General features: G+C 42.7%; 2 protein-coding genes across 2 annotated transcripts in view; one reads left to right on the top strand and one right to left on the bottom strand.

The window, feature by feature from the left end:
- Positions 1 to 5,217: 5,217 nt before the first annotated feature.
- Positions 5,218 to 13,556, bottom strand: LOC117755061 (basic leucine zipper and W2 domain-containing protein 1-A-like). Its single transcript, XM_034574557.1, has 12 exons — positions 13,437 to 13,556; positions 12,787 to 12,860; positions 11,998 to 12,174; positions 10,787 to 10,881; positions 10,622 to 10,687; positions 10,335 to 10,470; positions 8,791 to 8,900; positions 8,069 to 8,239; positions 7,586 to 7,732; positions 6,528 to 6,666; positions 6,149 to 6,271; positions 5,218 to 5,949 (listed from the first exon to the last, which is right to left on the bottom strand). Exons 2-12 carry the CDS (start codon positions 12,848 to 12,850, stop codon positions 5,918 to 5,920), a joined length of 1,260 nt encoding a protein of 419 aa, XP_034430448.1. The 5' UTR covers positions 12,851 to 12,860; positions 13,437 to 13,556; the 3' UTR covers positions 5,218 to 5,917.
- A 1,995-nt stretch (positions 13,557 to 15,551) lies between these two features.
- The window catches only part of LOC117754793 (unconventional myosin-Ib-like), a 58,833-nt gene continuing 57,825 nt past the window's right edge, over positions 15,552 to 16,559 (top strand). Inside the window, 1 exon segment of the mRNA XM_034574039.1 lies at positions 15,552 to 15,875. The gene's annotated coding sequence lies outside the window, so the exon portion shown is untranslated.

Here is a 16,559-nt window from a genome sequence, read left to right as displayed (position 1 = left end):
AGCAGACTGTGCACTCGTTCCCTCGCTTTCTCTCTCCCTCTCTCTCTCTCCATACTCCCTCTCCATAGCAGAGTTACAGTCATTCTGCCACACTTCAGGGAGACTCGTTAAAAAACATTCTGGAGATGCATACTTTCATTCCGCTCGCGAGTTATCAGTGCGGTTTGTCACAGCCAAAGTGCTGTGATGTAGCTTTGGTGTTCCCATGAGGCCTCTGTCAAAGTGCCCACCCGTTCCCTCACACTCCTCCTCGCGCGGCTCCGACTGAACGCAATCATGCCGGCAGTGGCCTGTAAATATCAGTGGAAACTCTTGAATGAGCGGCTGAGGCAGGTGAGACGGTAATAACATCTTCTCCGCACGACGTCTTGAAAGCCTTAGTTTTTTCTCTGGGACAAGCACGTACATGCAGTAAATCGCAGGCCCCTGAGTCGATCAGTCTTTATCAAACTAGGCCATCCGTCCTTTTGTTCCTGGACGTTTGTACACAGCTATCAGACCTGGGCCGCAGAAGAGGGGGAAAGGACAAGCCAAGAGAAAGTAATGATGTTTGTGATGAGCCTCAGTGTTGACTCAAGTCTAGCTGCTAAGTCCCTGGACTCTCACAGCCAGGCCATTACACACACTCAATGTGGTCCCCATAAGCTGGCAGAAGGGCTTAGAGGGAGTGCAGACGCTCTTATTCGAGGCCACGGGGACCACGAGATCCCGTCTGCACACCTCGCACTTTTCACCCTTTCAATTACTGCTCCTTTCGCCCAGTTTTGTAGCGCTCACCTTTACGATTACTGTTTGCTTAGCTGCCATAGTTTGACATTATTTTTATAAGGACAGCCACAAGCAATGTTCTCGCCGCGTCTCCCTGCCTTCGCCTCTCGGTTTTTAATGGCGTGTCCATGACCTACTGGAGGAGCACAATTGCATCTGTCGGCTCATTGATTGTTGCAGATTTTCCTATTAATAGTCCATCCAAAGAAATGTATTTCTCCGGGCTCAGCCGATGGGTTTTTGGGGACAGAAAAGTGAAATGCAGATTAAAAAAAAAAGCAACGTTGCAATCAATACTGTTCCCGCTGAGGTATTCAGGTGGCTGGAGGAAAAACTAGTCGCCTTGGCAATGTACCACAACACATCCACCCCTGCAGATGCCCCCTGCTGTGTGCAGCTCTGGCTCTCTGACACCTTTACCCACCCTCTGTTGGCGTCGCCTGCCAAATCCTTCAAATACTCATGCGACAGTTGATTTGATGATTCACTAATAGGGACTTTTTGGTAATGAAATAAAGGAGGGTGAAGGAATTAAGTTCGTCTGGAGACAAATGATGGAAGAAAGATTTAGAAGCATCAGGAGGACAAGACTGATGAGCTGTAAGGAAAGTTAACAGTTGTATTGTCAAATATGAGCATTATAATCTCCCTACCTCAAAGTGGCCACATACTATTAGTCTTAATGTGGACAAATATCTACACCTCTGCTCAACTATCTGCCCTCTTGCAGAAATATTGCTTCCTCACTCATCCTTTGGTCCCACGTCTACTGCAATGGAGTAAAAGGGACTTCCTGTTATACCACAAATATGTGAATGCTTTGTACAATCTTCCTCTGACTCTACTTCATGCACTGTCAACGTGTTATAGACAGGCCCGAAAATTTGACAATGCATATGAAATGACCAAAATGGACCTAAACCCTTTAAACATTAGCTTGCTATTATAATCAGAATGACAAGATTTAGCTGAATATTAGAACTTTATATATAGAGGGTTAGGGTTATATATAGATTTACATAAGCAGAAATGTACATTAGATACAACTATTCAGGAAGTAGTTAGCACTATTAGAATAATACACCAGTTACTCTGCGTTGGTGTGGATACTCTTGTTTCCTCCCACAGTCTAAAGCCATGCAGATTGGGGTTAAGCTAATTGGAAACTTTCGATTTATCTTAGGCATGAATATTGAATGGCTGTTAAGTCTCTGCATGTTGTCCCTCTGATACGCCGGTGACCTGTCTGGGGTGACCTCTGCCTCTTGCCCAATGTCAGCTGGGATTGCTGCCAATCAGCCCCCCCCCCCACCTCAACCCTTAAAGGATCAGCGGTGTAAACCATGGATGGATGGAAAATGAAAGGTCTGTTCTGGTTGCATTAATTCTAAAATGAGGGTATGCGTTGGTCTTGCGTTCCAGATATGCAAACATCATCCCACATTCCATTCTGTTCCAGGAGGTGGATATATTGTACCTGGACACGTAGTTAGTGCGGTCACATATTTTGGGCTGCCAAAGTACACACCCGTACCCTAGTGGACATTGGCGGATGGCATTTTGAATTTTTCCTTTATGACACTTTAGATCTATGAGAGAGGAAGGGATACAGAGACCAACCCCAAATGTACCGTACAGTACTTCTGCAGTCAGGGCGCAGCCACAGTGTAATAGGTTCAAACCAAGCAGTCACGTGTAATTAAGCTGCCTCTGAAACAAGAGTATTTTGCATGATGAATAACCTTGAGCATAATGGGGCACAACAAGGCAGCTACGTGCAGGCTTCCTCCCGGACACAGAGCTGGCGAGGATGGCGGCGACCAACACAAGCCAAGTGGAGGCAGCTGACAGAAAACAGCAGCCGTCAGCCTATAACCCCAAAAAACACTTCAGTCCTCTTGGTTTTAAGAGCTTAGCGGCAATATCCTGTCATAGAGGTGCTCAGTTGTCCATAATACGACTCGTTCGGGGGGGTTGGGAGGCTGCGCTGCTTTAGGATTTTTGGCAAAAGTGGATCCGAGGACAAACTGGCAGCATTTAGTGAGTCAACGTGTCATTTCCATATTTCACCTGAGTGCTAAGCCGAGCATTAGAGTGGTCTTTTGGTCAAATTAAAAAAGCAGCACAGTAGAATAACTGGCCCATAACACAATGCCGCTTGAAATGCGAAGCAAATACACATCACTTACAATTTGCCCAAAACACAAACACAGCGCTTCTATTGTGTTCCAACACATCATAGCACGGTCAGCGGGGAGAGAAGAGGGGGGGGGGGGGGGGCACAGTATTTTATTTTTGTTGAAAACCGAGTAATTATCTCAAGTCTCTCTCCTCTCATTCAAAAGAATCATTGCCCTGTCTCCCTCTGTTTTGTGACAGCATTATTCAGATGAGTTCTGCAATGCAGCCTGAGCCATGTTTACTGACCAAAGCCGCAGTGTGAAATCCAGAATAATTGCTCTGCCTCCCACCCCCCCCACACCCAACTCCCCTGGCATCCCCTGGCACATCGTGCCGCTCCACTCGGTTCAAGCTGGAAGTCCAACTGAGACAGAAATTTCCAGAAATAAATTAAATCTGCGTTTTGTTGCTCGTTTTCTTTTTTTCCTTGAGACATTTTAGTCATCTTTGAAAAAAGGTTACAACACACACAAAAAACCTAAAATTTGGTGCAGGATATACATATGACATGTATAACACACGGTACAAGCCTGTCATGTGCAGTATGTTTACCTCCTACCACCTTAAGATACACCAGGGAATACAAAAACAACAGGTAAGCTTTGGGAGACCCCACAGCACATGTAATTGCCAAAAAAAAAAAGTCAGATAAGCAAAACAAACAGATGTGTCAGGTCACAGTGTGCAGGGCTCATTATACCAGGGCGCTCATGATGTGCTACGCTCAGCGCCTGTGCAAAATGACACATAGGGAGGAGCTCTCTCTCTCTCTCGCCGTGTGTGGTGGGAAGTGAGGCAGCACTGGTAAAAGGCAGATAACAGTCCCACCAAGATGGTAATGCCAATGCTTTGCACACTAACAGGTGGGGGTGGGAGGGGGGGGGCATCATTGCCATTCAGCACTGCACACTCCAGTGTTGCAAGCCCGCTCCCACACTAATCCTAGGAGCAGCCGTGTTTTCCCCCTGCCGGCATGTCACTCTCCCCAAACTGTGTCATGTTCTGCAGAGCAACTAAATAAAGCCAACAGGCAAACAAATTCCCCTGAGACACAGAGGCAGAGAAAATACTCTTGTCTGATACTTTGTAGTTTTAGCCTGTGTCTAATACTTTCTAGACTGGTTGCTTCAAAAGATGTCATTTTCTGTTTGCCTATACTCAGAGAAAAAGGCCTCAGTAAGAGGGGGGAGGCATCTCTTAAGGACTTACTGCCATCTGTTGGAACCGGGTGAAACTGATTATCAGTCGTTGATGCTGTTTGAGCTCTGCCTTGATGTCCAGTGTGTTCCCGTGAAAGATGCCGGCTTGTGTCAATCATCCATCCAGCTGAGCCCCTTCACAGCCTTCAAGACCTGGGTGACTGCGTGATGGCTGATGCTGTAATTTTCCAAAAGAAAATTGTTTCTCTTGGTAAAATACCCCCAGCATGCATGAGTGGATCCTCCCTGTGCTGCTTGAAGCCCAGGTCTGTAGATGTAGTGTTAAATATGGAAATGTAGGATTGTTTTTTAGGATTTAGGGATGTCAAAACTAACTTGGCTGACAGTTTAATATCACTGGAAAAGAACGGGGTAAAAATCCTGACATTGTCTCTGGCAAAACATGAAACTCACAGACTTTGTAGAATGACTTGTCCTAATGAAGGTGCATGGACCCTCTCGTTTCCAAACATCTTGAATCACCATCTCACTCTCATTTCTGCATGCCTGGCTGAGCCATAATTACCATTTAAAGTGGGATAGGAGTGAAGTGAATGAGATCCTTGTTTGCACCTCAGGTCACGCATGCCGGGCTGCCTTCCTTGATTACTTGATTAGGTGAGGCTGGAGACGAGCCAATGGAAATTTTTCAGGGAGCATAGTTTGATCTGTGACGTTTTAAAATGTAATTCCTTGTTCTCTCCACATGATATAATATAATATAATATATATATATATATATATATATATATATATATATAAAAACACAAACACACATGCATCTCAAAAACAAGTACATTGTGAAAACGTTTCATATTTTTCAACTGTTAGTGAAGAAAGTGAAAATGTAATATATTCTAGACTATTATACGTAAAGTAAAATATTTCAACCATTTTAATTTCAATAATAATAGTTTACAGCTCAAAATAACTATCTCAAAATATTAGAATACTTCATTTTTAGTTACAGTAAATTTTAAATATTTCACATTACGTGTAATTTATCTAGTATTCAATATAACCTATGAAAGACTCACTTTTTAAATTGAGAAAGAATACAGCAGAACTTAAAATCATGAGTATCCATTTATTTTTAAAAAGTCAAAAGGGTATCGTAAAGGGGAAAAAAAAAAAAAATCTACAACGTAAGCATGGTTCTGGTACGTAAGGTTTATGAAATTTCATTGTATGGCCGATTGCCACCATCGCCATTGCTGTTTTGAAACAGTCCAGCTCCATCAGCAACAATGGAGACAGAATCTAAAAACTGGCAATAAATTCAAAGTTGTCAAATAATTGGCAAAGATGTATAATGAGGGTACAAAACCAGTTTGCCTTTCAGGAGGATCAGGATATCATGGCTGCACAGATAGACCTCTGGCAAATAAGAGCTTCATGATTTAATACAGTAGCTGAGAAATATGCCTTCAAACTGGCTCGTTTTAAAGGGAAGTATCGTTCCAAAAAATATCCCCCTTTATTACATGAAAGGGATTTTCAATCCATTTAGTTTAACTGTGGCACTGTGACCGATTCCTGGAGAGTTAAAAGGAGAGTTTAAGTATTGATTCAGAAAGAAAACATGATGGAAATGAAAGCAGTATTAAAGCCCTTACATTACGTTTGAACTAGATACGAGGAGGTAGAGAATAGAAAAGGAAAAAAGAAAGAAATACAGACAGACTTCTGTTATGAATCCTCCTAATGCATCTGGTGCTGTTTTTACGTCAAAATACAAATCAAGACGGTAGTTATGTAGTGAGTGGTCCTCAGTCGGCCTCCTCTTCCTCAGACTCAGACTCTGGAAGAAAACATCAGTCATCAGTCATGTGCTCAAAGTTTATGAACATGAAGAACCAGCGTCAATCAACTTTGAAAATAGAGGCGATACATCAGTTACATCACTTATTTAAGATACTGCACAAACCGCTGCCTACAGCTGTGAGAGGTAGCGCGTCTGAATGAAAACACAGAAAAGACGACAAACTGAAGGACTTTACCTTCCTCTGCGTTCTTCAGCCACTCCACAAACTTTTTCATCTGCTCAAGGAAAACGCTCTTTCCTTTGGCCAGGTGGGCGTCGTTGTACCACTTCAAAATTGCCTCCTCACTCAAGACATCCGCTTTAAAGAGCAAAAAAAAGAATCCATTACAAATGATGCCAAGAGCACAGATGCGTCTGCAGGAGCTAGGAAAACAAAATGTCGCCAGGCAGGTTGATGACATCAATCAACACAAACTTTTGTCTGTAATCTCAGGCCACCTGGCTTCATTCGTATATGCCTATAAAGTGTAGTTTCCCACTATGAAATGAGACTTTTCAACCTAAAATGTGAGGATGGAATAAGGAGACTTATGGACACAAAATAAAGAACCTACCTTTGTAGAGCAGTACAATGATTTTCTGAAAGGCTTTCATGAAATGAATGTTGTCATAACAGTACTCCTGGATCTTCAGCAGCAGAGTCAGTTCAGAGAGGCCCTGGGAGGTAAAAGCCTTCAACATTGGGCTGTATTGCTGAGAATGTAAAAGAGGGAAAATTCATATAAGTAGTAGAAGGGAGGGAGGGAGGCTCTGGAAATGTTTATGATATTTTTTTACATTACTTCCATAACTAGTGGGGTGGCTTTGGGTTAGTAAATCAATTATCTTCTCTGCTAAGTTCAAAGCAGCCAGAAACATCTCAGAGGCACAATTTAAGGGTGACATCCATAGGTTTCTTTGTTTCCAAGTAGGGCTGTGTACTGAAATTCAGTGCCCATAAGGCACTGGTTCCTACACAGCCGATATGCTTACAGGCAACATAAACATCACAGCGTTTGCTAAAGAATTAATTCAATCTATGGTGGTAACTGGGGTGCGTGATCGTCATCTCAGTTTCATGCGCGACTGATCCCGAGTGACACGTACACAGACTAAAAAGTGAAAGATAAGTTCATGCGTGAAAGAACTGTATTGTTACTGCAGCTGAAACTATGAGATCTGACTGTCAGCATGGGTGGTAAAAATATTATGGACCATAGCGCAAGCATGCGGTAATGGTTCATTATGAAACTGCTGTGGGACAAATCACAATAGAGCAGCCCACCACAGTCTAAATAATTAATGGGAACCACTGCATCACTGCATGTGCCTCGTTAACATTACATTTAACTGTGGTGGCAACACACTCTCTACACGGCTCTGGAAGCACGTTAGCCTACAGTTAGCTAGTGGCATCGTCAAACTGGCAACGCACAAGATACATTAGAAAGCCGAGGGATACTCTGTGTTGTGTGATCCCATTCTTATCATCGACTGCCATTTTGAAAAGAATAAAGTATAAAATTAGCATCTGCATCAGAAAAAACCCAAACCACACCCAACCCTATTTTAAAGTATGTTGACATGAATGCCAGAGTCGAGAAACAGTGGAGCTTCATAACGAAGGTGTCACCTTTAGAAGTTTGATGGCTTGTTCTGTGACCAGCTCCTCCTTCTTGTTCCACTCCACGGAGCTCATTAAGCTAGCCCAGATTAGTCCAATCATCGTCTGCTCAGCGATGTTGTTCTTTTTTAATTCCTCTCGTAAGAAGGCAATGATCTGCAAGTCCCAAGACCAGAGATGCAACACAGGTTATTAGCGAAGCAGACAAACCACGGCCAGCATATGCTGAGACGTATTTCTTATCAAACGCTGCAGAGGTCGCAGGTATGAGAGCCCTGGCAGGATACGTGGGTTTGCGGCAGCAGGTAATATGTTCAGGTTGAGTGGATTTCTGCAACTTGTCAGTGATTAACTGCATCCTGTATCTTCAACGCTTCTTAGGACAAAATGGGGCAGAGGTTAAGAGAAAAGCAATCTTAAGCAGTACCCTCAGTGTTGTCATACGACGAGGGACTAGGTGTAAAAAGAAGCACAACATCCAATGAGGCTTACGTCTTTCAGGGGGTCCCCACGTGACATCTGCTCCAGGAGCTCTTTCTGCACCTCCTTACGTGCACCTAAGGACTGCTGGTTTCTGACTAAGTCCGAAAGCTCCTTGAGCCCAGCGTCAGTGAAGTACTTGGAGAAGTGCTCGCAACTGCGCTTGTTGGCAGGGAACAGCTCCTGAGAATGCACGGACACACACAAATTAGCACGCACGCACACACACACACATTCACAAATTCAGTGGCAGTCCTTTATTTAGCAGACAAGCCTTGTTCAGCATTTAAGAAGCCCTTGTTCCCTAATTATTGCAGTACTGGATGCAACAATAACCTTAAACTCTGGTACATTTAAGCTGATTATTAATTGACAATCTTAATTTAAAGTGTACAGTCACCCATCAACAATTTATGCTTAACCCAGGGGCAGATTTAGGAATTTTCTACATTAGGGGCCATAAAGGGGGTCACAATTTTTACAGAGAGGCCAATTACATGACCAGCACCCATGCACAGATTAGTAATGTGCAAATTTAAGTCATTCCTTGTTTACAATTGGCTCCATAGCTTTGATTCAAAACCACACAACATTGAAAATAGTTTTTGAAAATTGTTCCTTACTTTGTCATATTTATTCATAGTTAGTAACTGACCATTTGTTGTGACCATCCCCTGGCCCCAGCAGAAATCTAATTCGCCTGGAGATTTTGTCATTTAAAACGTCGTTCTCACCATGAGCCTGTTGTCCATGCCAACCTTTCTGAGATTGCCAGCGACAGAGCTGATGTCCTTTTCGGAAAGCCAGGATTTGAAGAGTTTTACAGCGAAGCACGCTGAAACACCTGAACAAATGCATGAAATTGAGAGTCAGCTGCTGGTAACAGACCCGCCAGGTTGAAGTTAAAGTAAGTAATACACTGGTAAACACAACTCAGCAGGAAACGATTAGACAGGTTTTCACTGGATCAATTCCTCAAAAAACAACAACAAAAATCCCGCTCTCAACAAAATAAGTTGGAGCCACAGGTATATTAAAAATGAATATCTGTCTAAACAAAATACATTTCAGTGATGGTTCTATAATGTGATACAGGCAACTACTCCCATATGTCTATGATCTGTTATAAGGCCTTGATACATCAAGCTGGGTGATAATCATCATCTTTCTTTCCCAAGCAACAGACAACTGGCTGACAACACAAGGTCAAAGTAAAGCAAAACATCTCTTTTCAGATATTATGCAATTATAATTCATGTGCCGGGACCATTTTCACATATTTTTATTGGCACAAGGGGCAAATTCATTTCGACCCATTAATGCTGGATAACGAATGCAGACTGATAATTATTTATTTGCTCTCCTGCAGTGAGTAAAGTGTTTGTGAAAATCCGCTGTCAGCTTAAGTCTGGTGGATTCAAATGCATTTTTTTCTGGCTTTAGGCATATACATTTATTTCACTGATGTTAGCATGAGCACATTTGTAAGCAGAGAAGTATTGAGAAGCTGCAGTAAAGATACAGAGAAAAGATTTGTTGGACATGTGATCTTAGGATTTTGAACCACATTGTATTTGCATGGACTTATTTTCATGATTGTCAGTTGTTCTGATACTTAAGCCCCCCCCCCCCCTCCAATGGTCAAAAAACCTGCTAACATCTGGCTTTTGTCTGCAGTGGGAATGGATACAATCTGCATTCTCTCCTAAGTCAAATGACTCTGCAGTAAACACGGTTTTATTTGGCTTCGATCAGCAGGGATGGAAACGTGAAACCAGAGTGAACGCGCTAATTGACAAGACAGTGAGGTGAGAGAGTGCATTTGTGGCATCGAACATGATGCATCAGGGGAAAATAAACAGAAAGGCAAACTCCTCAACTGGCAACGAAGGAGGAGTCAATCGGCTTTTTTAGTGGTTAGTCCACGTTTAAAAAAACCTGCATATACCCACTAGTTTTAGTGTAAAAGAGATATTATAGACAAATAACTGAAAACGATGTTCATTATGTTGAATATTTGTTCTTATATATCAGGAAATATTTGAGAAGACCATAAACTGTGCCTTTAAAAAAGAGCAAGAGAGCATAGTGTTTTAACAATCAAAGAAAAACAACAAAACAGGTTCTTAAGAAGGAAAGAAAATAAAAAACACAAGAGGGTGGTACAAGATGATTCTCTACTCCCTTTATCTCCCAACCACTTCTCCCTGTGGATCCTATCTAGTAAACAACCCAAAAAACACAACTAGGCGTGCCCACAAGGCAGAGAAGCATGTACCTTCTTTAACCACGTTCTCGTTGAACAGGCTGCTGAGGATGGATGCGGAGATATTGCCGTTAGCCAGCAGGATTCCTGTTAGCATGGCCAGCTTGTTGCGCTCAGACTCTGTGAAGCCCTTGAGAAACAGCAGCAGCTGCCACAGAGCAAACATAGAAACACAATTCTTTAGGCTGAATTATTGGTCAGATGTATATATTTTTAATACTGGATTGGAACCACATGGTCATGAATTCAGAAACTTGACATACATTAGTCAGGTATTATATGTTCCTGTAAAGACAAACCTTTTTAATCTCCTCCTCGAATCCTTTCTCCAAGTATTTGTAACGCCTGATGAGCTTGTTAAAGACCTGGAAGGAAACACAAAACATGCCGTATAATTTGTACTGCCTGAAAATTTGATTTTTATATTTCTTGTAATACACTGCAAAGGGAGCTGTGGGATTTACCTGTGCGTATGCCTGCATTGTCACCATGTCCTCTTGTGCCTTGAAGAGACAGAAGTCGGTGCACGTCATGTCATCTGCCATGGTGCCCCCCGGGGCTGTGAAGAAAGAGGTTTAATTTTGAGAAACATTCTCTTTAAAAGTCTGATGAGCTCAGACTGTCGCAGATTGCTATTACAACGGTGGATTTGCAAGGTTGTAGGAACAGAACACTTCTCATTGGTGAAATTAAGTAGCCAGTTTCATTGATCATTACTGCTGCACATCCATTGCGTGTGTAACAATCAGTGTAAGCACATTGCACATTTTACTATCTTGATAACGCATCCCTAAAATAACAGTGATTTCAGTGCGCTGTTGACTTCAAACCAGTTTTTTGTTGGTCAAAAGCTCAATCGCTTTCCACTGTGTCAAGATAACAATGTGCCAACATGCCCAAAGGGGCTCACATGGGTTGATGTGCATTTACTAAAAAGTTGGCACTGTGCGGGAAAAACAACTGCTTAAAGATGCTTGGTGCTGCTTTGCACTGGGTGTAAACCTGCTGGTATGCTTGACAGATTTGTCATTGCACGCCCCAAATGCCAACGACTTGTTCGCTCTAGAATCATCACTCTGGGTTTGTGCACGCTTCTTTGCCTTGACAAACTGGTTGCTGAATATTTTTTTTCAATTGTGTCCTGCAGAATGCCTCGTCATTAGACTAGAGTCTCTGCATTCTCCCTCCTGGAGCCATCTGAGAATATCTATGCTCCCTCATTAATGACTTTATTGTGGGAGCATAGCGATATCTGCAAAGATGGACCTGTTTGCAAACTCAATCCAAATTATGCTAGATGCGCTGTGTGCCAAGTAAAAAAAATGTGGGTGGTGCTCCACCAGCCGAAACTGGCCTTTCAATTACACGTCAGCAGAGATTATGTCATATTGTGCGTGCAAGGACGGAAACGGTGAGCATTAACTAGGCTTAAGACAATTCCCTAAAAGTCTAGAGTTGCATAAAACTTTCTATTAATGTTTCAATTGTGGTAGCAACTGTATTGTATCAAACACTTGTTTGCTCTTATCGTAGCTAAGATTGTCCTAATGGCTCATTGAGTGCTTGGCTGTGTAAACTCCAAACTTTGTCTCCATCCTAATAACCACACTAAAAAGCCCCTGATAATAAATACTTTTAGGATGTTTTTAAACTCTGAAAGTGTCCTGCAACTTACCCAGCATCCCACCAGCCACCAGGATGTCGAACAGAGTCTCAGCATAGCGTCTATAGTCAAGTTTGGCACCAGAGGAATCAAGGAACTTTGCGACAGCGTCCAAGTCAGTGCCAGTTTGGTTCAGACCTTGTACGATGCTCTCCTGAAAATGGGTAGGGTCAAACCTCTCCTTTTCATCTGTTGAAAAGACAGATACAAGTTTCAGTTTCCTACAACTTACTTATGATCTTATAAAGACAAATACAATGCCATTCTCATAAACATACATACGGTAGGGCTTATAGACAGACACATTTATTGTACTGTGTGAGTCTGTTCTTCAGTGGCTGTGAAATAAACAATATTCAGTAATGTGCATTTATTTGCCACACACCTTCCTTTAGTGTTCAAAGGGTCCATCAGAATATGTTGAATATCAAGTCAGTTACATGTAGGAATGTGTGTAAGGGATCAAACCTTGTTGTCATATTCCTGTGTTTTTCATTGTATGCAGGCAGGTGAGGAGTTTTCATGAAGTGTGATAAAGACTCAGTGGACGAATCATCAAAGTCGATGAATAGTTTGGATTCAAACAAGAAATTCAATTGTTGTGTGCAAAACTAATTCACTGGTGACATGTCCAGGGTTTTAGCCAGCTTCTCGACCAATGTCAGCTGGGATCGGCTCCAACCCCTGCAACCCTCAAAGGATAAGCAGTATAGATACTGGATGGATGGATGGACTGATGGATGGATTGACTGATGGATGGATGGATGTGCAGAACTGTATGACTGCCTTCAAGCTTCTGACCTCTTTTCCGGGTTTTGAAGCGCTGGCCTGTTAGCGTAGGCTTCTGCTGCTTTTGATTATTCATAAAAGACACTCTGGGAAAACAGAGAAGGAAAATAAGCACAGGATTAGGATATTGCGATGAAAATCATTTTCTCCATACCCCTGAACTCCCTACTCTAGAAAGATTAATACAAAATAGTCAAGTGTTTCTTAATTGGAATTAATCCAATAGAAAGTGTGTGTGTATAATAATAGATGCGGTTCAAACCAGGGGAGTAGTGATCGCAGCCTGCTGAGTGAAACCATTCATGTGTTATTCGCGTTAGTTGCGTAGCTACGTGAGATCTGGTGTATTCACAGCGACTGACGTGGACGTGCGTTTCTCCCCGTGTTCACTATTAAAACACGACTCTAGCGAACGTTATTTTAAAGCCGCACATTTTACTGGTTAAACAATATCTGACGACATGTCGAGACCGAAGAACACGGGTTTGTAAAAAGGCGGAGATCACCCGGATGTCTGAATCCAACACCGGGCTAGCATTAAGCTAACCCCCGTGTGCGCCATAGCTTCTCCTCCTACCTCCATGACGCAGAGCCCCGGTGAGCTGGACCACACGACGACAAACACTCAACCACATCACGTGAACCGACAAACAACGACTCACCGAAATCCTCTTAATGAGCAAAAACTGTCCGTGAAATAAAAACTAACACCGTTAGAGTCCAGTTACACTACTTCCGGGGAAAGCGGAAATTTAGGACGCATCAGCGCATGCGCGGTAACAATAAATCTTGATCACTGCACTTGTGTGTGGAGGAGGGGGAGGGGGGGGAGTAAAGAGATCGTAAACTGTTTAAAACTGAGGAATTGACGCGTAAGCAAAACCAAATGGAGTAAAAATACTACTAATTAACATATTTAATACAAAATTATTTTATATTTACTCTTCGAATTGTGCAGAATGGACTTATTAACGACAGTCGTTGTGATTTACACCCCCATTCCTCCCGGGCAGTTTGATGTCGTCCAGATAACGAGTAGATTGGACAGAAGAAATAAATAATAAAAAAAAAAATACTTTAAAAAGCTCAGTTTCCTAATGGATGAAATTATGTATTCAACATTTTATATTAGTGCACAGAACCGACCCAGACCCATCGAGGATCATTGGAGGATCGGTGGACAAGCGGCTGCTGTCTGGGATGGAGACACAGGAGGGGGGTGTTGTTTCTGTCGGGGGGGTGAGATCTGTCTGTGGGATGAAGGGAAACCTTTAGTGATGCGTTAACTCTCACCTCGTAAATCTTACTTCTAATTCAACTTCTTTCAACAGTTTTTAGTTTTATTTAATTGCCAAATACAAAAGTAAACAAAAAAGTGATGCGTTATTTCTGAGGGAGTGTGAAGAGTTGCCCTTAAAAAAATCCCCAGGGGCTCCGGACATGAAAATGACAAGAAATATGCAACAAAGTTGAATGTGCAAATAATGTGTCTCAGTAGCTGCATTTAACGGAAAGTTAAATATACAAACAAACAAAAAACATAGTTTGACATAATACTTTGGCAACAACGTATATCCCATAAAAAACATCTACTACACTGAATCAAACATTCGGAGACTCATTTGCACACAGTGTAGCAGATCTTTCAGTCCTTATAATACTACACCAAATATATTAAAATAATCCCTTAACATTACATTATTCAATTTAATCGTTTATTCATGCTTTTTCATGAGAATTACATTTTTCATACTGATATGTACATACGAGTACGAAATTTTAGCTTAACTGAACTGAACGTAACTTAAAGGTTCAGTGTGTATAATTTAGTGACATCTAGTGGTGAAGTTGCATGTCGCAGCTGAATACATCTCACCTCACCCTCCCCATTCAAACATGAGAGAGAACCTGTGGTCGCCTTCAGTTGTCACAAAAACTCAAAAGGTGTTAAGTTTGTCCAGTCTGGGCTACGGTTAAAAAAAACATGGCGGCCTCCGTAGACAGGACCTGCTCCAGATGTAACCTTTAAAGGGGACATAGCATGCCCATTTTACCACAAGTTGATATGGTTCCTTGGGGTCTTAATGAAATGTCTGTAACATACTTTGGTCAAAATACCACAAGGATCATATAAAACAGCACCCTTTTTACCCTGTATAAAACAAGACCATGTAGGGAGACTTCCAGTTCCTTGTTACGACACAATACACAGGAAGCGCAATCGAGTCGCTCAAGCATGACGTTTCTGACTTATAACAACTATAAGTCAGAACTATAACAAAACGCGCAAGTGTTTTTTCCCCAGAGTTTTTGGGTTGGTAGACATGCCAGATACCCACATTAACCTGTAGAAGCACTAACAAAGTGGAATTTGCATGCTATGTCCCCTTTAAGTATTTAAATATAAAGGGCCAATTCTCGCATAAAGAAACCAACAAATCGTACAATTTAGATGAAAACACACTAGTGACAACATAACTAGGATTATTTAATAATCAATTTCTGCCAATTCACCTTGATTTTAACACACTGGACCTTTAACTTAACTTGTAATATTTTGTGATCATGCATGTTTAATTAAATATTCGACGTGGTTAGTGTCCCCTAGGAAGCTTTTGGGAAGTGCACACCATGTGGACAAAAAACAAATGAATCTATAAAACTCCGACAGCACTTGAAGGCATCAGCACCCGGCCGCCCCCCCCCCCCCCCCCCCCCCCCCCTCCCCCCCTCCCCCCTTCGCTCCACTGGAAGTGATTAGGGGGGGGACGCTGCCGCCGGACGAGCCCAGTGACGCCGCTCCGCTGCAGCCGCTCCCCACGCCCGGTGGACCCTTCCCTCTCCAGTCCTCCCACCCGCCCGCACAGCTCCCATCCACAGTGCTGCTGCTGCTGAGTCCCGGGTGAGAGCCACAGCGCGTCCAGCCTCGTCCAGCTCCGCGGACACGAGTTTCAGCACGAAGCCGAGCGGGGAAGGGCTTTTTTTTTTTTTGTATCAGGGAGCCGCTCCAGACCTCGAGGATCGTCCTGGGATCCCAACTTTGAGTGGATTTAGGACAAAAAGGACAACAACAAGGGAGCAACTCTTGCAGAGATAAAGAGGCAAGTTCGGCATCTTCTCGTGGTTTCTCTCCACACATGCGAGGAGGATCTTCTTTCCCCTGCAACTTTTCTCTTTCTCCAAAGTTAACTTTGCAGACAAGACCGTCCGCTTCCCAACTCATTCATTCCTCCTCACTTCTTCCAGCAGGAGGAGGAGGGGGGGGGGGGTTGGGTTTTTTCCCTTTTTCTTTGTGAGCGAGTCCTTGATGTTTGGATGTTTAGAAACTTGGCAGGACTGGAAACATCTGTGTGTCCCAGTGTAGTCGCGCTGGTTGCATGGTTCCTTAATCCCAACCAGAGCTGCTTTAGTAATGAGAAGTTAAAAAAACCACTGATGGCTAATTGGCTACATCTGCGGGCTTTGTCATGCAGGAGTCGAACCGCTGCAGGAGAAGACAGTAGCAGATCTTTAACTCCAGTCCTTTGATCTGCTGCGTTTATCAAAGTGCAAACAACAAATATCCCCATCATCGATGTATCCTCTCCACTTTGGTGTAATCAAAAAAAAAAAAAGACCCAACCACATTCTTTTTCATTTAACTAAACATCCTTTAATTTTCCTGAGCTATGATCTGTGCACACACCCTGGATCTATACAGTGAGTAGGAAAAGTGTTTGATGTTACACAAGGTCCCTGATTTAAAATTGCTCATAATGCTGCTGCTGCTGACTGGAATAAATTAC

Source organism: Hippoglossus hippoglossus, chromosome 21 (genome assembly GCF_009819705.1).
Source record: "Hippoglossus hippoglossus isolate fHipHip1 chromosome 21, fHipHip1.pri, whole genome shotgun sequence".
NCBI classification, from domain to species: Eukaryota; Metazoa; Chordata; class Actinopteri; order Pleuronectiformes; family Pleuronectidae; genus Hippoglossus; species Hippoglossus hippoglossus.
Note: the sequence above shows the minus strand (reverse complement) of the source record. Positions and strands in the feature narration are given on the sequence as shown.